Genomic DNA, 24,984 nt, shown 5'->3' with positions numbered 1-24,984 from the left:
TTCTAGATATAATATTATTCTACATTTTTTAAAAGCACATTAGCTTCTCATCAATCCACCAGTTAACATTTACAACTGTGTGTAAGCTGTGTAAAAATATAGGTTAATATGCATTAGTCTGAACAAACCAACTGAAGCGCTGATAATGCAATTTCACTCTTTGACAGTAGATGGCGCTTATGGAACAGCAGAAATATATTGGTTTCCCCGGTAACCTCTGTAAACAAAAGAGCGCTGCGCTGATAAACACTACTTTATTAACCGTTATTCATTGGAACTTTGATAAAACCAATTTTTATGTAGCTCAACCCTGAGCCAAGCATCACTGAATTAGCACTTCCCTGACACCAAAAGCTCCACGTTATGTGCTCATTATGCAGAGCTCCTTGCATGTGATCACGATCCATCCGCTCACACAGCATTTTTTCAGGTTTTTCCCGCTTCCTCCCCAATCAGTAGCGCTGTTTTTTTATGGCTTTGGCAGCGCATAAAGGCCAATTTTTTTAATAGCACCATGCTACTCTAACAAAATGTAGTTCACGCTTAATTCAAGGACTTTCAAGTACTTTCAAGAAGCGTGGGAACCCTGACAGTGGCTTCAAACTTTAAAAGGAGCATCTATAGGTTTTTATTTTCTCTGTATGTCATGTCAATAACCACGAGGAGCAACAGATATATCAATACCAAGAAAACTATCAAACCAAGTAATCTTTCTTTTTAAGAAACATGAACAAAAATATGACCAAAATCTTCAATCATGGTGTAAGTAATATCAGTAAAAGTATTACGTTAGTTATTTTTGCTAGAAACAGGGTTGTCATGATACTAATATTTCAGTAGTCAATGCAAATACCATGAGATTGGAACATTAGTTAATGCATTAGCTAAAGTGATCTCTCAATGAGAAATATATATTTTACAGCATTTTTTATTTGTTCATGTTAGCTCACAGTGCATTAACTTATGCAAACAGATTGTAATGATGAGTTAGTAAATGCTGACATGAACAACTAATATTAATAAAAGCTGTCGTTCAAAGTTAATGTGAAGTAATGTAGTTAACTGATGCTAACAAATTACATCTAATTATAAAGCGTTAGTTCTGAACAAAGCTCAAGCAGTATTATTTTTAAATGGCATTTGCTATGATATTTTCTGCACTTTGCTATGCAATAATATTTAATAATATTTAGTAGGGATGCATTGATGTATCGGCCATTACAAGCAATCATTTTCAGCCATTGTTAAAAAAACAGCCAATGATCTTACATGCATTTTGATTCTTTATATGCAACCTAAGTAATGCTGTCCAATGACTCATTTTTTGGTAGGCAATAGAATTTTTGGTAACATTTTACAAATAAGGTCTCATTTGTTAATGCAATAAAACGTTTGTGTTTATTAACAGTCCATTCTTGAAAATGTTGAAATTAACATGAACTAAGATTAATAAATCCTGTAGAAGTATTGTTCATTCATTGTTGGTTAACTAATGCTAACAAAACTTAAACCTTATTTTAAAGTGTTACCATGTTTTAATAAAGTAAGTTGGCCATAGGAGTGTAACATTTATTGGAAACGTTAAAGAATCTAACACTGGTTCAAACTAGGCTACTGTATTGAATGTGTTTGATTTATGTTGAAATGTTTGGGACATGGCTTTTAATGGTCAGCTTTTTGTTTTTGTAATCAGGCTCTCAAAGTTTATCAATTTGGATTTGCATGTATCGGCCAACATATCGGTGATCGGCTTTCAAATATAAAAAATGATCGGTAATCAGTATAAGCCAACATTTTCATATCCGTGCATCCCTAAGTTCAAGGTACGTGCTAATAATCATGCATTGAATCAATTGATGGTATGTCATATCTCCAAAATGTCTTTTTCTATCCACAAAACTTGCCAGAAGTCATAGTTTATGGGGTTATTTAAAAAAATAAAATAATATTTATTCCGGAGGTGCCAAAGGGCGCATTAGCAATTAAAGACAAAACACGGTCCGGTCGAAGTGTCTAAATCATTTTGCTCCATATTTTTTTATCAATTTTAATGGTAGTCACTTTAAGAAGAATTTTCGGGTGTAATACGTCACATTTTACTTTATTTTGCTATCCTCACTTACATAAATGAACTATAGTGTCCTGCACTCACTAGTAAAAAATGATATCTGGTGTCTGAATAATTTTTAGTTTGACTGAAAATAGTATACATCAGGGCTCTACATTAACGCTTGTCCGCTTTTTTACTCAGGCAAGTGATTGACCAACTTATTTTAGTTTAATTTACGCACAGGACAAGGCTGTCGAGCCCTGAACAATGCTATCTCTGCTATCAAAAGTGGTTGCATTGAGGTTGAAGTCAACAGCAGCGAATGAGCTGAACGGATGTGGCCTTACTTGTGTTTTCCATTCATTTCAAGTCCCACCACAGGACAGATGAACATGGCGCAATTCATGTCTTCATAACAGTCCCCTTTAATGTTCCTCCTCTCGCCCTCCCACGCAGGGTTATCGGTGAGATTCAGCTCCTTCACATCCTGTGAAACACACCAGGGTTATTACAATTAACCATCTCTGAGCCATTTAGGGGATTTACACCCGATTTTGGCCTACATATATACATGCAGTGGTGTAAATGCAAAATGTGTGTCATTTCGCAAGAACCCTTTGAAATGACATAAAACACTGCTGAAAGTGTATAACTTTGCTCCAGCAAACTACAGACAGTTCAGCTTGTTTCCAGCATGTGGCAGAAAACACTGGGAAAAGATTTAATTCTTAGGGCCCTTTGAAATTTGTTTTATTTTTTCCCCAAATTCCATTAAATTTTTTTACTAATTCCGTTACAATTTTTTTGGAGTGGTTAAATTAAAATTTTTAGCGATCAAAAAGCATGTTTAATTAATTGAAATGATAAAACATACAATTTAAGAACAATTTATTAAAAGTTTAACAAAAATGACATGTTTAGGGCCCTATGAAATGTTTTTTTTTTCCCCATCCAATTCAGTTTTATTTTTACCAAATTCTATGTTTTCCATTGATTTATGTTTTGTTAGGATATAACAATATTGCAGAGATACAACTATTTGAAAATATGCAATCTGATGTTTTCTGGATTCCATTTTACTCGTTTAATTACATTTTCAAAAACCAAAAATCATGTCTAATTAATAAAATTCATTAAAAAAATATTGTAATATATATTTCTAAATTAGATAAGATATAAAACATTTAATTTAACATTTAATCATGAAATTAAAAAAACTTGTTGTCAAACAACGTGCTGCACAATGAGCTTTACTGTTCAAATAAAAGCATGGAAGAAAATTGTGATTATTCCTTAAAAATGTAAGCTTTGATAATATTTTGTATTATTATTGTTAGTATTATTTTTACATTGAGACGTATTTAAATTCTTCTGAACAACAGTAATATATTTCTGTCAAATTTTTTCGGGTTGCCGTGAAAATCATCACCTTTGAGTCTGACGATATGATGTGATATGATGATATGACGATAGTTTTTGACGATAGTTGATATAATATGACAATATTTTTTTTTTCTCAAATGAAATGGTAAAATGCTCATGAAGTGACTCTCAGAGCCTCATATAGTCAGGCTACAGAAGCTGAAAACAGCGTGTGTGTGTGTGTGTGTGTGTGTGTGTGTGTGTGTGTGTGTGTGTGTGTGTGTGTGTGTGTGTGTGTGTGTGTGTGTGTGTGTGTGTGTAACTGCGACCATGTGCCTGCACCATTTACATAGAGACAAGCAGAGCATGCAGGATTCGTAATTAAATAATCTTTTTGTGATTTAATATTCACAGACACTAGTCTATATCACGATTTGATTTAAAAGGACAGTTCAGCAGAACAAAGAATACAGGTTTGGAACAACTTGAGCGTGACTAAAGTAGTGACCTTTAATTAGGAGAAACTCAGGAAGTGACTTTATTCAGTCATAGATGTGTTACTTTGCTCACAGCTGATTGGTCCAATTTCAATTTGAGATATCTTATCCATAACATAACCTGCCCTGGAGCAGGTTAGCCGTGGAGCGTAAGTTACTATGGCGATGAACTGCTAAAATCCAAACCTCTTTCATGGTCCCTAAAACCCAGGGTTGGACAAACTAAACTGAAACATACCTAGCCAGTTTTTTGATGAATAAATAAAAAGCAGGTCACTACACTTAAAGGGATAGTTCACCCAAAAATTTAAATTCTGTCATTATTTAGTCACGCTCAAGTTGTTCCAAACCTGTATGAGTTTCTTTGTTCAAAGGAAGATATTTGGAAGAATGTTTGTAACCAAGCAGGTAAATGATGACAGAATTTTCATTTTTGGGTAAACTAACCCTTTAAATGCTAAAATGCATAACCCCCCTTCATACTGGGACTGCAATAAACCCCTAACTTAAAGAAAGAAGTGCAATAACATTCCCCCCCCCACTATATCACTATCCTGCACTATTATTTCACCCTGCACTTCCTCTCTATTCAAGTCCATTGTGTCTATCGCTGTATTATATCTTATTTATTATGCTATATTATGTCCTAGTCATGTTGTATACATGTCTTTGTTTATTTGTTTGAATATCTTTACTTATTCTCATTTAAATGTCTGTTATTTATTTATTTATTTATTTAATATATATATATATATATATATATATATATATATAGTACCGTTTACAGTGTTTATTGTTATCCTGCTGATTCTGAAGAGCTGCTAAACGTGTTTCATTGTTCACAATGACAATAAAGATCTATTAAAAATAAATGTTGTCAATGTTAGACCTGATTGTAAAGTGTTTGCATAAAAACAAATTAATCTCAGTGATACTATAATAACAGTGAAACACAAGTGTGAAGGCGTATCTAGTATTGCCCGATGACAAGCTTATTTTCACAGCCTGTCATTGATGGCAGCGGGATGTGTACCGACCTTGATGCCACGTATGTGCGCCACAACCTCTGTGTTCGGCCTCTCCGCGGACTTATCCAGCAAGTACTCAATGATCGAATCCTTATTATACAGTCTGGTGGAAGAAAAAATATTTTATTTAACAATGAACCAATGCTTTACTATATGTGACCATGGAGCACAAAACCAGTCATAAGTCTCACGGGTATATTTGTGGCAGTAGCCAACAATACATTGTATGGGTCAAAATTATCCTATTTTTCTTTTATGTCAAAAATCATTAGGATATTAAGTCAGGGTTCCTACACATTTTCCATTTTAAAAAATGCCATACTTTTCCAGACTCAAATTTCCAAACCTCTGTATAGATTTTCAGACTATATGTAACATAAATGGTTCATACAACATTATTTTCAGCTTTATATTTGGTCATCTGTAAATATTTGTATCTCCTCAATGGGTTTTCCATTGATTTTCTCGACATGACAACATACAGAGTCCCTAAAATAAATAAATGAATAAATATATATATTTTTTTTAATAAATATACAGACTTTTGCATGCACACGAAAAACGTTTCTGTGCCTTTGAGAATCTATTCACATGCGTACAAGAAATTGCTTACACATTACAATTTCTAGTTTATATACTAAAACCTATTTCCTTTGCATCACTGCCATCTTACTATGAAGAAAACGAGAGCATGGATGCACATGAATTAATAGAGATCTATTTGCTCAAGATTTGGCTTTCCTTAGGGTAGTACCTCTAATATCAAGGCCTAATGTCCAATTTAACGCATCCTCTGTGGTGGCGGAGAAACTATGACACGAAATGGGCTGAAAGAGCAATAGGTGGCTCAGTGTGCGAAGTTTAAAGCATTAGTTCACTTCAAAATGAAAATTTCCTGATCATTTACTCACCCCATCTCATCCTAGATGTTCATATCTTTCATTCTTCAGTCGAAAATAAATTAAGTTTTTGAGGAAAACGTTTGAGGATTTTTCTCCCCATCATAGACTTCAATGGCAACCAACGGTTGAAGGTCCAAATCAATGCAGTTTAAAAGGAAGGGCTTCAGAGGCTCTGCACGATCCCAGGCGAGGAATAGGGTCTGATCTAGACAAACCATCAGACAGATTCAATAAAAAATTTAAAATGAATATACTTTTTAACCTAAATTGCTCATCTTGCGCTGCTCTGCAACGTGCCAAGGATTGCGCAATCACGTCGGAAAGGTCACGCTAGACATTGAAGTTGAAGAGTTCTGATGAAGCATGTTCTCTTGGGGCAGTACTTCTGCCTACGTCTAGCGTGACCTTTCCGATGTGATTACGCAATCCATGGCGAGCCGTAGAGCAGCGCAAGATGAGCAATTTAGGTTAAAAAGAATATTTTTTTTTATTGAGAATGGCTGATGGTTTGTCTAGATCAGACCCTATTCCTCGTCTGGGATCGTGCAGAGCCTCTGAAGCCCTTCCTTTGAAACTGCATTGATTTGGACCTTCAACTGTTGGTTGCCATTGAAGTCCATTATGGGGAGAAAAATCCTGGAATGTTTTCCTCAAAATACAATTTCTTTTCGACTGAAGAAAGAAAGACATGAACATCTTGGACAGTGTAGGGGGAAGTTACTTTGAGAAGTAATGCATTACAATATTGCGTTACTCCCTTAAAAAAGTAACTAATTGAGTTACTTAGTTATTTTTTAAGAAAAGTAATGCGTTACGTTACTTTTGCGTTCTCACCTGGGCTGGGCTTGTTTTTGTTTAGAACAAAAAAAAAATATTTTTGAGCAACGGTAAAGACCTCTTCATACCAAAATTTAAATAATAAGCCCCAGGCTGAGGTAAAAATGCAATTCCCGCATGAACAGTAGAGGGCGCAGCTCTGCTGCCATTCTGGATAATGGTAGAATAGGATGCAGGAGAAAAAAGTTTTACCAATAAAAACAAAAAATCTAGTAATTTTCATTATCAAAGGTCAGCAGTAAGACATTGGTAAATTAAATATAAAGGTAGATTATGCATAAAAATAGTTGTTTTATTTAACATTTAATTATTATTATTGGAGGTTTGCATAGTACTCTGATTTTGCATTTGACTGATTTTATTCATTTTGAGGAGTACAGAATCTTCATTGTGCAAGTAGGATAAATAAATGCTCACATTTAGTCTAGAACTACAATAACCATCATGTTTACACACAACGCCTCTGCACTTATTTTTCTCAACATGGGGGCAAGAGAGCTGTCAGTCAAATTAATGTGAAAAAGTAACTCAGATATTTTGTTGTAAATTTGAAAAGTAATGCGTTACTTTACTAGTTACTTTGAAAAAGTAATAGTATTACGTAACTCAAGTTACTTGTAATGCGTTACCCCCAACACTGATCTTGGATGAGTAAATTAGATAACAAGATATTTTCATTTTGAAGTGAACTAATCCTTTAATGGTTTCTTGTGTTCACACGAAGGTCTGTATATTTTTAGCAAAGGTCCTTCCTTTTAGAGGCTTTGTGTAATAGGGTGCTAACAATATAGTGGGAAGAAACCCGAAACGCGAATTATTGCGTAATGAAAAAGTGCACTTTGATATTGCACTTTCGTTTTTGACAAGAATCACTGAACAGCTGCCATGAAAACACTTGTATGATACATTTATTTTCATTCAATTCTTTATTTTTTATTATAAAAAACTAAATCGGGGCAATAGTCTGGAAACGCAAATATTTTTCCATAGTCTATTCTCTTTTTCCCATACTTTTACAGACCTGAAAATTACGCAAATCAAATTCCATACTTTTTCATACTATTCCAAACTGCGTAGGAACCCTGTTAAGTAAAGATCATGTTCCATGAAGATATTTTGTACATTTCCTACTGTAAATATATAAAAGTTGTATTATTAGTAGTAATATGCATTGCTAAGGCCTTCATTTGGACAACTTTAAAGGTGATTTTCTCAATATTTAGACTTTTTTTGCACCCTCAGATTGCATATTTTCAAATAGTTGTATCTCTGCAATATTGTCATATCCTAACAAAACATAAATCAATGGAAAGCTTATTTATTCAGCTTTCAGATTATGTATAAATCTCAATTTCAAAAAATTGACCCTTATGAGGTCCAGTCTTATATTAAGACAATAGTAATAGTGTTCAGGCAGAAATATTAAAGATGCATGCATATTAAATAATGAGGTAACACTTTACAATAAGGTTGTATTAGTTAACATTAGTTAATCTTTGTTAATGTTGGTTAATATAAATCCAGCTGTTCATGGTTTTTTCATGTTAGTTCACAGTGCATTAACTAATGTTAACAAGATTTTAATAATGCATTAGTAAATGTTGAAATTAACATTAACAAAGAAAAATAAATGCTTTACACGTGCAGTTCATTATTAGTTCATGTTAACTTAATGAAACCTTATTGTAAAGTGTTACCAATAATGAATAATAACAAACCAGTACATCATTTTCATAATTTGAATAGCATTTTTCGCACTTAGGTTTAGGTGTCATAAATGAAATTCTGCAGAACGCATTTAAATATGGTAAAATATGCCAACCAGAGCAGAGAGTTCTGCATTCTTATTGGTCGCTGAAAGACACTTAGTCAAAATACAAATTCAAATTCTATTGAAAACTGTGGAGCTGTATCGTGAGGATCCATCCATGGCTCGACCTGTGGTCACGCAGATCTTATTTCAGATACCACATTTAAACAATGGTTGGTTTTTAATGCAAGAATGATGGTAAATCTTTATAACAGAGGTTATGTAAGGTAGAAAGTCATTAGAGGTCAAAATAAATCGCAACATGATCCTGGCCTGAAGCAGAGGTCTTGTATCAGCCTGAAGGGTTTGCATTTTTTCTGTGATGATAATTCTCCTGAGCATTGATCCTGCTTATTAATTGTGCATATGAATATCCGACTTGTCAATAGCCTTAAACTAGAACAACAACCGCTTCAACTGGCTGTACTTGAGCACAAACAAACGTAAGACATGAAGGTAAATGAATGCGGTACCTTCCCAGATCACAGGCGACTATGGGCCGCTTCAGCTTCTCCTGACTCAGTGCACAGTATTTCCATTTGGCAGCGAGTTCTGCATTTTTATCGACCTGTAAAACACAAGTTCTGATTTATTAGCCATAATACCACTAGAAGTCAAGTCAGCTTCATTTATATAGCACTTTTTACAATATAGATTGTTTCAAAGCAGCTTCACAGTGATAACAGGAAATGAATGGAAGAGAGATTGTTTTGGCTGTACATCGGCTCTAGCTAAAGGACATTTTTGATTGATTGATTGATTGATTGATTGATTTCCATTGTAAAAAATAATTCGTTATTTACTTATGCGACACCATTTTTAACTAAAATAGAAACCTTTTAATGCGTTCTGGCCTTTCATTTGCATGGCAACAGTGTTTGCTGGCTTGAGAACGCTAACTTTGAAAAGATACAGTTATCATCTCCGTGTAAACTTCAAAAAACGTGAATCTAATTAACGTGTTTCGTCTATAGCAAATGCATTTGAATACATGTGCACAGGCGAGTAGTGTTTCTTTACAATATGACCCCAAATTACTTGTCTGGCATGCATAATACAGCGTTTTTAGTCATTTCCAATCATTTTGATAACATTTATCTGTACAGAGGGAAAGGGAAGTAGAAATTAAAGATGTCTGATTTGTGAGGGGCCTTAATAAAAATACACTAATGACATAATTCAGAATGAGATTTACAAATATTAAATGGCACTCACAAAAAGCCTTAATACAGATTCTATAAATTAATGTTGTGAAGTTTGTGAGCTAAAAAAATAATCATGTTTAGAGCATTCAATTCCAAATGTTATACAGTTACATAATTCAGTAACAATTCACAATAAAGTTTAATTTGTTAACATGACCTAACTATTAACAATACTTATACAGCATTTATTCATGTTAGTTAATCTCAACATGTACTAATACATTATTAAGATCAATATTTGTACTAATGTTAACATTAGTTAATGCATGTAAAAATTGTTCAGTTATTAATAAATGAGACCTTGTTGTAAAGTGTTACCGATAATAGTATACTTTAATATTAAAACGAATTTTACTTGAATCCATTTTTGTGTGAAATGTTACATTTATTAGTGAACCTCATATTTATTTGTATATTCAGTATCTGTATCTTTGTAAAGGTTTATTAATGCAGATAAATATCATCATAGTTAAGTATTTTAATATTTATGACGGTACTGTTTCGTTATCATACTCATAAGCCATGGTATTTAAACGGTATTGTAAGAAATGTCATGGTAAGTTACTGAGGCACTACTATGGTACTTTGAAATATATCATGGTACTGACATTCGTGTACCATAATATAAACATCACATACAAAAGTGCTATAGCATGTATGCATGTGTACATTCTACAGCATTATATAAATATTTAATGACAACTCACGAGCTGCAGACGTGCTACAAAGCTACATGCTAATATCATGACGTTTAGTGACAAATAATCGAGCGTTTAAAGCATTTTTTTTACCTTTTCAACCTTTTTCGGTCCTTTGACTAGTTCGTGTCTTTTGGGGATGGTTCCGCCGTCACATCCCATGTTGGAAATAAGATTTAAACGGTTTTACCAAGCGAACTGAGCTCTGTGGCTGAAGCTAAAGGTAAACAACCGAAGAGCTTCAGTGAAGAGCGGCAGCTGTGAGTTTGCGTTTGTTTTTAAGACAGCGCCGCCTGGAGGGCAGTTTAAAACCTGCACTGTGAATATAAACACAACCACATGATGGCGCTCGACGCTGAGTTTTAACCACGCGGGGAAAGACCCAATCACATGGAGGGAAATGAAATGACGATGGTGATCGTCGAGTTCACAGTAATATGTTAACTAGTTTGGGTTGAAATATCCCCTGGGAACCAGGAATAGACTTTTGTCCACTGTAGTGGACATTATACCAATTTTTGTGATTTCTCTGACACCATACATGTCACAGTTTTAGGTCTGGATGTCCTGTAAAGAGCACATTCAGGGCTTTTCAGAGATGCCAAATGTTTGGAGTTTTGGCACTCTTATGGAAATAGGATAATACTCTTATATGATAATATTTTGTAATTATCATTTAAATCTGACTAATTGTTTGTCATAAATGAACATCTCAGGAAAATGTTGGGGTTTCTAATCAAAATATGACTTTCTGTTTCAAAACAGGGCATTTATTTCATAGCCTACTGTAGAGACACCAGGGCTTATGTGTTTATCAGGCATTTTGGAAGACACAATAAGTGAACAGGGAAATAATGTATATCAACATGCCTATGAAATATTAGATATTAATCTTGCCAATTATTACTCCCATTATTACACTTCTTTTTTCATTGCATGTTGCCCCTAGAACACATTAATATGCAAATTAGATACAGTGTATAGATACATTTAATTTAATGGGACTACCCATTTATGGCCATTTTACCCACATATTGCATTCATTCTGTTATATATTTCATAACATAGTTGAGAACAGGGGCGATTCTAGGATTTCAGTATTAGGGTGGCTCAGCCCCCAATGAGGGTATATGATTAAAAAAAAATCTTATGTTGTTTTTGCACAAGGTATTAACAATAGCCTACAGTAGGTTCTACAATACCTATCAAGTCAATCCCTGAATATTAAATTAAATTCTACAAATTTTGCCTAGTGGAGGATTTCTGTCACCTGGTGGAAAACAAACACACTGGCTGAATCCTAAATCAACGTGCACTATTTGAGGGGACAGCCATTTGTAGTGGTGTCCGAAACCATAGTGGACGTCATTGAGTGCACTCATTCTATCCCACAATGCACTGCAATAACGAGTGTACAGCCGATGTACACAAAGCGGCTGTCCGAATTGGCTCACTCGTTTTCATTCACTCCTTCAAGTTTGAACTACAGTATAGTGATTGAGTAGCCTGGCGTGGCCATACTCAATTCGAGTCAGAATATGAGTCTGGTACCGCTCCATTGAGCTTTGATTATGGGGCGTGTTTCAACCGAGCCAGGAAAGACCTCAATTGGATAGACCCACAACCAATCAGAGCAACGAAGCGACGCGTAACGTTAGTTGTCAAATGTCAACAGAACTCAACTGCACTGTGTTACCAAGTCCGTGTTTTTCTCCATGTCCGCGGGTTGAAGCGACCCCAATTATGTGATTATATAAACCCAGGAATGCGAATTTTAGCAGGCAACCTTGCCAAAATAACATATTTTGCCAACCAAACGCCATTTTTTTCCGGAGAACCCCCCGGAAAGTTATTGTTTTGGGCTATAGTTTTGAGTAGCAATTGTGTGCGACATTGCAAAAACACTTGGCAACCCTGTCTGCACGCACGCTGGATTAAGTAACGTTACAAGAAAAAGATGAGTGTAAACGATCTTTGCCAGTAATAAAATAATTTAAGGATACACAGAGTACTTACCAACACGATCATCGTTTCTGAGAGAAATAGTGAAGGTGAATGCATATAGGAACAAGTTCTCCGTTTAGGATAAGAGCAAATTCAACCCAAGAGCCTTTGATGACGTGGATGATTACGTACTGTTGATCATCTGTCCATCATCGTCTATAGCCCGCCCTGATGATTTCATTGGTCCGAACAGTTTCTGTTCGGGCATAATTCCTCCTCTCTGGAGCGAGTCCAGACCGAATTGCCCGAGCAAAACATTTTGTGGGCGGGGCTAAATTCGGCTGGCATCCAGGCTAGTGATTGAGGGTTTAGGGGGCGAATTCGGATTCAGCCACTTTTAACATGAAAATGAAATTACAACTATAACCAGCAGATGGCTGCAGAGGACCAGTCATTAGCTCATTTACATGATTTTCTGGCATTGCTACCAATCAGAGACAAAGCCTGTCTTCGGGTTGAAAGTTTGGTTGAAAAATCCTGAAACCTAAAATTTGATTGGAAGAAAATCCCATTGTTTTTGCTTATACATGTCATTCCATGCCTTTTATAAGCATTAAGTCTGTGCTGTATCGTGAATAAGTCACAAAAGGGTGTTGTTAGGCACGACGCAAAGCGAAGTAGATCCCCTTTAGCCGTGACTTATTCACGATACAGCACTAGCCTTGAGTCCCGTATTGCTCTTTATAAAACAGTTACCACACAATACAAATATCAAAGCCAAAAAATATGTATCAATGCAACTTTCATGAAGTAAAATCACTAAAAGCCTAATTTCTGCAATAAAAAAAAATCCCTGACCATGAACGGCAATAGAATTATTACGCCCTTAGATGGCGGCAAAGACTGGCTTAATCCGAAATCGCCCCTACACTCAAAAAAATTATTTATGATGCTAATCAATAATTTATGATGCTAATACTTTATTTAAGTAATTCATCTTGATTTAACACCATCATATTAGGTTTCTGGTTCAAATGTAATTGATTCATGTTAAACTGACTTCAAACCGTTACTCTTTGACATAACTTGATGTTTTCATTTTGAAATAACATGTTTCAATCAAGTAACCCAAAGAAATAAGACTTTCACTTCCCATCATGCTTTGCAAAGGGGCTGAATTCGGAGAGTAAATGTTTAAATAAAGTGCAATTTGATGCATTTTTAACAAGATGAGACAATTCAATACTTTTTAATGCTTAATGTTTTGTTATGTTGGTATTTAAAAGTTTGTGTTATGTTAGTGTTTTTGGAGGTTACCATTGTGGTGAAGTGTAGAGCATGTGCTTGGGGTGAGGACCTACTAATAACTATTAAAGTTGTTTTAATAATAAAAATCTACTCTGGGCATGCCATGGATGTAACAAAACCATCTTCTGACTAGCCAATAAAATCTTTGTAAAAGAAAAGGGTTTTGTAAATGCACTCAAAATTATTTTTTGAACTAATGTAATTAAATCATGGAAAGGATTTCCACTTGATAAAACGGCTCTCTCTCAGCATTAAGCACTTTTGTTAGGCTAACTTAAATAAATTAGTTGGTCCAAAACATTGCAAATGAGTTGGGCTGACACTATTAAATTAGGCTGTGCCTAACCATAGTAAATAAGTTGAATCAACCTTAATAAGTGAAGTTGACCCAACGTAAGTACATTAAATTGGAATAACATAATTGCATAATGCTGATATAAAGCAAGTTAATCATGTGGAAATACTTTCCATGATTTTTTTTATGTTAATTCAAAGATATTTTTTTTGAGTGTACCTCAAATAGGGCATTATTTGAGGGGACAGCCATAGTGGTGTCCAAAACCATAGTGAATTTTGGATTCAGCCTGTCTTTATGTGGGAGTCGGTCAGTAGCAAAGACTTTTATGTTGAAAGGACTGAAACTGCTTTGACTAGCACTGCCAGTGTCAGGGCACTAGAAAACCCTTAACTGTTAAAAGGATAAGATAAGTGCATGTTCGCAGCGGACATTCAAACTGATTCAATGCAAAGAACAATGCTTTGCTTCAAAGAACAATGCAAACGAGAACAAATGTTGCTAAGAGTGGCTGCTAAGGGTGTTGTGTAGTGATACACAGAACCGCTGGGTGAAGCGTTCATAATCATGGGACTGGAACCAACCATTTTATAACATTATTTAAACAATGTTTAAGTCCTGGTGTACAGAGGACAAGTCGACTTGTGTACCGCTGACCGCCGGAAGCGAGTTATTTTAGTCTATAAAGTTTAAAATATGGATATTTTTCTTACACAAACGCGCCACTTCACTTTAGAAGGCCTTTATTAACCCCTCAGAGTCATGTGGAGCAGTTATATGATGGATAGATGCACTTTTATGGACTTTAAAAATGACCCATCAAGTCACTTCCATTATAAAGCTTGGAAGAGCCAGGACATTTTTAATATCACTCTGATTGTATTCGCCTGAAAGAAGAATGTCATATGGATGACTTGAGGGGGAGTAAATCATGGGCTAAGTTTCATTTTTTGGTGAACCAACCCTTTAAATCGCTCTATTTTGGCTCTTTGGCTAACTGATGTCTTTTAGGAATGGCTTGACCGACTCTTAATCTGAGGTCGCATGAGTGTATGACCAGACCCATCCATGTTGCAGTGTTTTCATGGCAATTCTGACACTGTGTGGACAATGAATATGAATCGAAATGGTCAGTGACAGGCCACTTAGTCTAATTGTGTAGATGAGAGCTAAAAGTTGTCTTAGGAGAGGAGGTGAGTGCTAATAAAGTCTATTTCCTGTGCCTTCAGGAACGACTGATTGGTTTAACATTGACGTGCACATCAGAGTGACCATTAGTTTGTGCAGCGGTATGTAAAGTACGACTGTGGCTGTATAATTTATTACAGTGCATGGTGTAAAACCATGAATATGGTTGAGTCGGCGTTAATGCCAATGTGTGTTTGTATGTATATTATGAGATATAATAATAATGAATATGAGAATATTCATGGGTACATTTTTCAATTTGTTTGACATTATCAAATAAAGCCCATATAGTTCATCTCCATTATCTATTTGCTCTACCAGTAATTCAGAAATTGCGTTATGTGTCTTATTAGATTATGTATGCCTCTCTCATGGCTAAATGTTTTGCAATATGGATTTTCATTAGATCAAGGAGTGCTCTAATCTGTTAGTACACTCTTTCAAATACTTTAAAGTGTCTTTCAACACAGTGGTGTGGATCCATATGCGTTTCCTTGCGCTCTCAAGCTGTAATAAACACATTCACTGCCTTAGACTCGCGTCTGAGCGCGCTCTTAGAAGTACAGCCATTTATCTGAATTTAATTGCCACTACATTTACCCTTCAAATTGAGTTTAGCTTGAAGTCAACATGAAATCAAAACTGACCTCATGCACGTTCGTATGCATGTTCCTGGTTTTGTGCACGTTATTCCGCAGGCATTCCAACAAAACAACATTTCATTCAGCGAGGATGCATCAAATGTGACAGTACAGTAATGTTACAAAGGATTTTAAAAAAATGCTTTTGAACTTTCTATTCATCAAAGAATCCTGAAAATTTGATTACAATCAGTTTCCACAAAAATATGAAGCAGCACAACTTGATTATAAGCATAAATGTTTCTTGAGCAGCAAATTATCATATTAGAATGATTTCTGAAGGATCATGTGACACTGAAGACTGAAGCTTTGATCACAGGAATAAATTACATCTTACAATATATTCACATAGAAAACAGCTCTTTTAAATGTTACTGTATTTTTGATCGAATAAATGCAGCTGTGATGAGCAGAAGAGACTTTTTTTGAGATGTTTTGAGACAAATGTGTCATGACTGATCTGTTTGCAGAAAAACATCAAGTCAAAAAAAACATAATTGGACGTCAAATCATCAAAAATGGTCAGTTGTGAAACATTTACTTCAATATAAAGATGCAGAACCTGATTTTATGTTTATGGATCAACATCTTTGACAATCAACAAATCAGATTTGAGGGACAAGTTTACAGTTCACGTCAAGTTTAGGCTTAAAACCTTCATTTCCCTCTGATTTTAGGGATAACTTATCGATAGGGTTAGGTTTAGGGGTAGAAATATGATTAAGATAAAAATTTTGGTCTGGAATGTTGTTCCAGGGTCAACAAAATATGACCCAGGAGCATGTCTAAAGGCCTGATCACACTGGGAAATCGCACACGTTTATCGCCTTCATTTAACGCCTCGCGACTAAACAAAGACCGCCAATGTGAGTGTGAGTGTGCACACGGACGCGCAAAACGGCAAACATAAAAGCGTCATTTTTTTCAACGCCTTGGGTTTGTTTTTTTTGTTATGGCGTGGTGTGTTAAAAACTGTCCGACCAATGAGATCGGCACTTTAGTTCACATGCCTGGAGCTGCTGAAGAGACAGTAAAACACGACTTGGTGGCGCTCATGCTCAAAACGGTCTTGCCGAGCACACATTGATACGACAAAGAGGAAGTAAGTAGACAAAGAAGAAGATGAGCTGTTAATGCTGCTTGCCAGTTAGAAGAAAGTGTGTGAATGGTTTTGGCAAGCACGTAAATACTGTCTCTCTTCTTCTTCTGTGTGACAAGCGAGTGTCAGAAGCGTAAAGTGGCACAGCACCAGCTTGTGTACCGGGAGCGCCATCTACTGAATTTGTACGTTCACTTGGTACATCGCCAATGAAATTCGCTTGGGTGTGAACACAAAGACGTGCTGAAAAAGTCTCGAAAAACGCTGGCGATAACGTCCCGGTGTGCACAGACCCTGCAAAATCAGGAGACATTGATGCGAATTCTATTTTAAAAATACAGGGCGACTTTTAAATGCTTGTTAATAGAGAAATAAGCTCTTTGTGCACAATGATAATTTACCAGCAGGTGCTAAAAAAGTTAACCAGATAAAATCCAGTTCAGGCTACTTACGGTCTCTTACTGTTTAAAGTCCCCCTGTAGTCAATCATTTTATCCCTTAAAACTCATCTTTTATCACCAATATGACATATTAAAAAGTTTTTTTTCATGTGAAAAAAATCTGCATGCCTTAAAATTGAATGTAACTTCACCCTTGCTTCATTTAGTATACGCGGGACCATCAATATGCAAATTAGCTCCGCCCCCACTCACTCAGAGATCCACTCGCTCAACTTTTACTAAAGTTACTGTAGTAAACGCTGCACAAAGGTATCGTTCTTTACACCATCGGACACATTACAGTAATTAATATGATTACCCTATAAGTTATCAAACAGATAATAATGTGTTGCTAGTGTCACACAAACCATGTTCCCGTTCGCCATCTCAGTCTTAAAAAAATCAGCATCCTTAGAAACGCTTCAAAATTGAGTGGAGAAAGGCACATAGTTCATCATAAAATCATAATACACACTCACCTAAAGGATTATTAAGAACACCTGTTAAATTTCTCATTAATGCAATTATCTAATCAACCAATCACATGGCAGTTGCTTCAATGCATTTAGGGGTGTGGTCCTGGTCAAGACAATCTCCTGAACTCCAAACTGAATGTCAGAATGGGAAAGAAAAGTGATTTAAGCAATTTTGAGCGTGGCATGGTTGTTGGTGCCAGATGGGCCGGTCTGAGTATTTCACAATCTGCTCAGTTACTGGGATTTTCACGCACAACCATTTCTAGGGTTTACAAAGAATCGTGTGAAAAGGGAAAAACATCCAGTATGCGGCAGTCCTGTGGGCGAAAATGCCTTGTTGATGCTAGAGGTCAGAGGAGAATGGGCCGACTGATTCAAGCTGATAGAAGAGCAACTTTGACTGAAATAACCACTCGTTACAACCGAGGTATGCAGCAAAGCATTTGTGAAGCCACAACACGCACAACCTTGAGGCGGATGGGCTACAACAGCAGAAGACCCCACCGGGTACCACTCATCTCCACTACAAATAGGAAAAAGAGGCTACAATTTGCACAAGCTCACCAAAATTGGACAGTTGAAGACTGGAAAAATGTTGCTTGGTCTGATGAGTCTCGATTTCTGTTGAGACATTCAGATGGTAGAGTCAGAATTTGGCGTAAACAGAATGAGAACATGGATCCATCATGCCTTGTTACCACTGTGCAGGCTGGTGGTGGTGGTGTAATGGTGTGGGGGATGTTTTCTTGGCACACTTTAGGCCTCTTAGTGCCAATTGGGCATCGTTTAAATGCCACGGCCTACCTGAGCATTGTTTCTGACCATGTCCATCCCTTTATGAGCACCATGTCCCCATCCTCTGATGGCTACTTCCAGCAGGATAATGCACCATGTCACAAAGCTCGAATCCTTTCAAATTTGTTTCTTGAACATGACAATGAGTTCACTGTACCAAAATGGCCCCCACAGTCACCAGATCTCAACCCAATAGAGCATCTTTGGGATGTGGTGGAAAGGGAGCTTCGTGCCCTGGATGTGCATCCCACAAATCTCCATCAACTGCAAGATGCTATCCTATCAATATGGGCCAACATTTCAAGAGAATGCTTTCAGCACCTTGTTGAATCAATGCCACGTAGAATTAAGGCAGTTCTGAAGGCGAAAGGGGCTCAAACACAGTATTAGTATGTGTTCCTAATAATCCTTTAGGTGAGTGTACATCACATGCATAATTCACCCACTATATTGCTAAATGTAACCGATTTTTCATATCAACAGAAAAATATACCGGTATGGCTTCTCTTGAGACTCTCTGCTTCAGAGCCATCATAGTTATTGATATGCTAAAGCTCCGCCCCCCTTGTGACGTGATTGGTTACTAGGTAGTTTGTGACGTCAGAAACACCAGCCATTTCAAACCATGTTTTTGAGACTTTTTTTCACTGCAGTTTTAAGGAGAAAATACTTATGTTGACTTATGAATTTGCACATGGTTTTTCTGAAAGCATATTAAAAACACCACAGACATATTAACAACATTAAAAACTTATTTTCACCACATTTGTTTTACAAATATGTAAATGATGGAAGTAAGATAGATCAGAACTGTGTTTTATATAGGGGTGAATTCAGTTTGACTGGGACTTTTTCCCCCAGGCATCTCAATGGCAAGAAGTGTCCCAACCATCCTGAATTCCTATATTTAAAATGCTGTGACTAGATCAAATCCTCATGCAGACTAGCATCAAGTAAAACGTCTTTCAAGAGACTCTTCGTGCGATTGAGACGTCTAGCTTAACCTGAGGTGTAATCAGGTTGAACGGGCGCATGGAGATGAGGCGTGTTTAATTGAACACATCAGGGTTCACAGGCCAGTGAATCAAATGCATTTAGCATGTCTAATTGGCCAAGCATCAGGGTGTTTGTACTGGCTGTGTCCCATCCCAACTCCAAGGCCAAATTGAGAAACCCAGAGGAATGTTGATTTTTTTTTTCATGCTTAAGCAGGAAGCGTAGCATACCGGAGAAATCTTGGCCGGCAGATACGGTATAGACATCATGCAGCGCATTCGGGGTTGAAATAATAAGCCTCATAGTGCGTTCAGGGAGGGGAAAGCGTATCTTGATTAGGTTTCAAGAAGTAGTCCATCAAAATATCAAGGGCCATGTGCATTTCACAGCAGACACTTTGAAGACGAGAGGCGTTCTGTGCCTTGTTTGCTCTGAATGCACCTGGAGAAGGGAAGGACAGAGACAATTTGTCCGATTTTACGGCAAATATTTGTGGATTTTTAAGGAGGTCGTTAAATAAAAGTCACTATAATTTGCTCCAGAAAGTGCTCATTATTACAGGGCCGATACAGACTTAATTTCCAATGAATCATTTATAATTATTATTAGTGGTTCCTCCTAATGTTTATGACTTAAAAATGGTCAAAACCCCCACAGACCTGCATTAAATACCTGAATATCACTGACTTTGTCCAGTAAGGACCAATCAGAACACCCTAGCAAATGCTTTTTTTTAAAACAAAATACTGTTTTTTAATTGTATTTTATATTGAAATATGCATGCTTCAAGCATTATTTTTGTACATAAAAAGTGTCAGCATATTAGCCAACAGGCAATTTGTCAGTTATACTTATAAAAAAAATGGTGCTATATGGCACTAAAAGGGGTTCTTTGGCTCGTAATCATAGGGGAACCACTTTAAGTGCTGTGCACCAATTCTTGGTTCTTCAGCGGTTATTTGGGATGACTGAGGTGCTATATAGCACCGCTACCATTTACAGAACCTGTTAAGATATTGTGCTATATAGCACCAAAAGTGGTTCCCCTATGATTATGACCAAGAACCACTTTTAGTGCCATATAGCACCATTTTTTTAGAGTGTATTATTAGTGGTTCTTGCTAATGTTTATGACTTAAAAATGGACAAAAACCCCACAGACCTGCATTAAATACCAGAATATCACCGACTACACTTTTTCCAGTAAGCAACCAATCAGAACACCCTATAGCAAAATACTTTTTTATTTTGTTTTATTTTTATTTATTTTGATAATTGTTTTATTATAATTTTTATTTTTATTTATTCTTTTTTATTATTTAAATATACATGCTTAAAACGTTATTTTTGTACAGGGAAAAAAAGCATATAACCCAACAGGCGATTTGTCAGTTAGTATTATTATAAGTGTTTTTTGCTAATGTTTATGACTTAAAAATGGAAGAAGGAAAAAAACATGACTTACATCAACTACCAGAATATCACAAAGACACACTTTGTCCAGTAAGCAAACAATCAGAACACCATAGCAAAACACTGTATTTGTAAATATGCATCCTTTCCTGTCATTCAGACCTGCAACACATTTCAAAAAAAGTTGGGACAGTAAAGCATTTACCACTTTGTAATGTTGCCATTCCTTTTCACAACACTTAAAAGACGTTTAGGGACTGAAGACACCAAGTGATGAAGTGTTTCCGGTGTAATTTTGTCCCATTCTTCCTGCAAACAAGTCTTAAGGTGGGCAACAGTACAGGGTCTTCGTTGTGACATTTTGCGCTTCAAAATGCGCCACACATTCTCTATTGGAGACAGGTCGGGACTGCAGGCAGCCAGTCAAGTACCCGTACCCTCTTCCTCCGCAGCCAGGACTTTGTAATGTGTGCAGAATGTGGTTTTGCGTTGTATTGTTGAAATATGCATGGACGTCCCTAGAAAAGATGTCTTCTTGAAGGCAGCATATTATGCTCCAAAATCTCTATGTACTTTTCAGCATTAATGGTGCCTTCACAGAAGTGCAAGTTACCTTTGCCAAGGGCACTGACACAACCCCATACCATGACAGACCCTGGCTTTTGGACTTGTTGCTGGTAACAGTCTGGATGATCCTTTTCTTCTTTGGTCCGGAGCACACGGCGTCCATTCCTCCCAAAAAAATACCTGAAATACTGATTCATCTGACCACAGTACACGTTTCCACTGTGTGATGGTCCATCCCAGATGCCTCCGAGCCCAGAGAAGTCGACGGCGCTTCTGGACACTGTTAACATAGGGCTTCCTTTTGGCACAGTACAGTTTTAACTGGCATTTGTGGATGTAACTAAGTATTGTGGTACTTGACAAAGGTTTGCCAAAGTAGTCCTGAGCCCAAGTGGTGATATCGCTTATAGATGAATGACGATTCTTGATGCAGTGCCGCCTGAGGGATCGGAGATCACGGTTGTTCAGCTTAGGCTTGCGCCCTTGTCCTTTACGCACTGAAAATCCTCCAGATTCCTTGAATCTTTTAATTATGTTATGCACTGTTGAATGTGAAATATCCAAATCTCTTCCTATCTTTCTTTGAGGAACATTGTTTTTAAACATTTTAATAATTTTCTCATGTATTTGTTGGCAAACTGGCGATCCTCGGCCCATCTTTGCTCCTAAAGGATTAGACCTTTCTTGGATGCTGCTTTTGTACCAAATCATAATTACAATCACCTGTTGACATCACCTGTTTCAAATCACATCATTATTTAACCATTTTACCTCATTACTAGCCCTAAATTGCTCCTGTCCCAACTTTTTTTGAAATGTGTTGCAGGTCTGAATGACAGGAAATTATGCATATTTACAAATGACATGAAGTTGACCAGACAAAACATGAAATATTTTGTGTTCATATTGTCTGCAATGAAATACAAGTCAAAGTAAATTTAGAAATCACTTCTTTTTTCTTTTTCATTTTTGCGTTTTCCATACTGTCCCAACTTTTTCTGATTTGGGGTTGTATTATTTTGTTTTATTTTATTGAAATATGCTTAAAACATTATTGTTGTACAGAAAAAGGTGTCAGCATATAAGCCAACATCCAATTTGTCAGTTATAATTATCATTAGTGGTTCTTGCTAATATTTATGACTTAAAGATGGACAAAACCCCCACAGACTTACATGAAATACCAGAAGACTCTTCACGTTGACCAGTAAGCAACCAATCAGAGCACCCCAGCAAAAGTCTGTATATTCATTCATTTGGTAGACACTTTTACTCACAGCAATTTGCAATACATTCAAGGTTCAAGGCATGTTATCAGTTTGTATTACACATGAATACTTCTGGAATTATTTATCATAACATCTTGTAACCTTAACAAATGTTAGTATCGTGCTGGTGAGTTTTTCAAAAATCGGAAGGCATATCATTCATTATTTGAATAACTCATTTTTGTATATGTCATAGTCACACCAATGAACAATAGTGTTTAAGTGCAAAAACAATCCCACATAATTAAACAAGACACTACATGTGAAAAGGGGATGTATTTTAATTAATAGATATATAATAATTAACTAATTAATTTGTTACATGTATATAGTGCTTTTTTAGGCACTCAAAGTGCTTTATATGGAAGGGGGGAATCTCCTCAACCACCAACTATGTGCGATATGACGGCAGCTATATAGCGCCAGAACGCCCACCAAACACCAGTTGATTGGTGGAGAGGAGACCGAGTGATGAAGCCAATCGGTAATTAGGAGGCCATGATGGACAGGGGCCAATGGGCAAATTTGGCCAGGATGCCGGGGTTACACCCCTACTCTTTACCGAAGGACATCCTGGGATTTTTAATGACCACAGAGAGTCAGGACCTCGGTTTAACGTCTCATCCGAAGGACGGTGCTTGTTACAGTATAGTGTCCCCATCACTATACTGGGGTGTCCCACACAGACCACAGGGTGAGCGCCCCCTGCTGGCTTCACTAACACCTCTACCAGCAGAAACCTAGTTTTCCCAGTTCGCCCAGCCCTGCTTAGCTTCAGTGGGAAACCAGTCTTGGGCTACAGGGTGATATGGCTGCTGATATACTTCCCCAGTTGATTATTGTTTTGTATTAGGGGTATTCTGAAATGTTATGCTTCAATATGCAAATGAGCCAGAACATAAATATGACCATTGGATTGTTTGATTTTGTTGACACATTAGATTTGAAGGTTTTTTAGAGGGATATCTAAAATAAATGAAAAAGGAAAGTTATATGAATGCAAAATTGAGCATGAAATAACTTTTGCCTGGTGTCTTGCAAATCATAGTAATAAGAACAATAACGAAATATGCAATGACAAAGACAATGCCACACATCTCTCCAAGTGTTTGGGGAAAAGCGTCATTCATCACTTCATGACTTTTCTTCTCCTGTCACTCCTGATTTAGCCTCAAAACTCACTTCTGAAAAGCTAGGAAATACAACCCGTGACAAATTCCTGTTTTCTAAGTCAGAATGTCCCATCTCGATTAGATCTGCTGCGGCTTGGTGCATTGTGGGTAACGTAGTCCAGTCATCTAAATTTTCCAGATTGTTTAGCATGGCAAAAAAGAAAACGCCCACCACAGAGTATTTCAAAAAATATTATGCCTGCACGGATGATGCACGCTCACTCCAATTTTCCCTCATCAGGGAGAGTCGTAATTTGTCTGTCTTCGCAGAAGCGTTGTTTCCACTGCAGTGGAATATCCGTAATTGGCTAATAAAGAACGCCCGAAGCCTAAAACACAGAGGGAAACCCATACGTCTGAAAGCGCATGGGTGTGCAACCCCCAACTCCTCACCGGCTGCTCAGGCCTTTTCCACTCGAGTTAGGCTGATGGGAGAGGAGAGGGTTTCTGACAGCTCCTTGGCCGGGCAGAGGTTACCCACCGGGCCGGGGACATACCTGTGGCTGGGGCGAGTGTGTGTGTGCGTGTGTTTGTGCGCTTGGCAGACATGCGCAGAGCCGCTGCCGTGTGGAAACCCGTGCCAGACCTCCTCTCCGCGCACCCCAATAATAACAGCACTCCCTGTCTGAGCCGCATGCTTCTGCATATCAATGAGCTGCAGCACTTTGCTTTTCCACATCAGCACTCAGACTGAGAGGAAACTCTCCATACTGGGAATCTGCATGTGTGTGTTTGCCAAATGGATGAACATGGATGCCATTTTACGCTAATCGTTGGGAAAGACGCTTGTCAGTGAATTTCCATGTGGTTTAGCTCTCACGTGCACAACATTGCTATGTTTATTGACCAAATGAAACCATCGTTCTGTCTCTAAACATGTAAACTGTCACGCTGTCCGGCGCTCCAACGCGGTCTCATGTTCAGCTGAGATAGTTTTTAAATGTTCGTTTTCATGCACGTCCGTCAAACCATCATTTTTGGCCATTGCGTCAT

General features: G+C 37.0%; 1 protein-coding gene across 2 annotated transcripts in view; it reads right to left on the bottom strand.

Moving 5' to 3' along the window:
* Nucleotides 1–10,684, bottom strand: part of rtf2 (replication termination factor 2) — a 65,686-nt gene extending 55,002 nt beyond the window's left edge. The window contains exons 1-4 of one of the 2 annotated variants that reach the window (XM_079840307.1): nucleotides 10,483–10,684; nucleotides 8,960–9,054; nucleotides 4,947–5,040; nucleotides 2,398–2,537 (exon numbers count right to left, since the gene is read on the bottom strand). In XM_079840307.1, the coding sequence (XP_079696433.1) occupies nucleotides 2,398–2,537; nucleotides 4,947–5,040; nucleotides 8,960–9,054; nucleotides 10,483–10,551 (398 nt within the window). In that variant the 5' untranslated portion in view covers nucleotides 10,552–10,684. The remainder of the gene's footprint in view (nucleotides 1–2,397; nucleotides 2,538–4,946; nucleotides 5,041–8,959; nucleotides 9,055–10,482) is intronic. The other variant, XM_079840308.1, reaches the window with a different exon arrangement.
* Between the last annotated feature and the right edge of the window lie 14,300 nt (nucleotides 10,685–24,984).

Source organism: Gobio gobio (genome assembly GCF_949357685.1).
Source record: "Gobio gobio genome assembly, chromosome: 17".
NCBI lineage: Eukaryota > Metazoa > Chordata > Actinopteri > Cypriniformes > Gobionidae > Gobio > Gobio gobio.
Note: the sequence above shows the minus strand (reverse complement) of the source record. Positions and strands in the feature narration are given on the sequence as shown.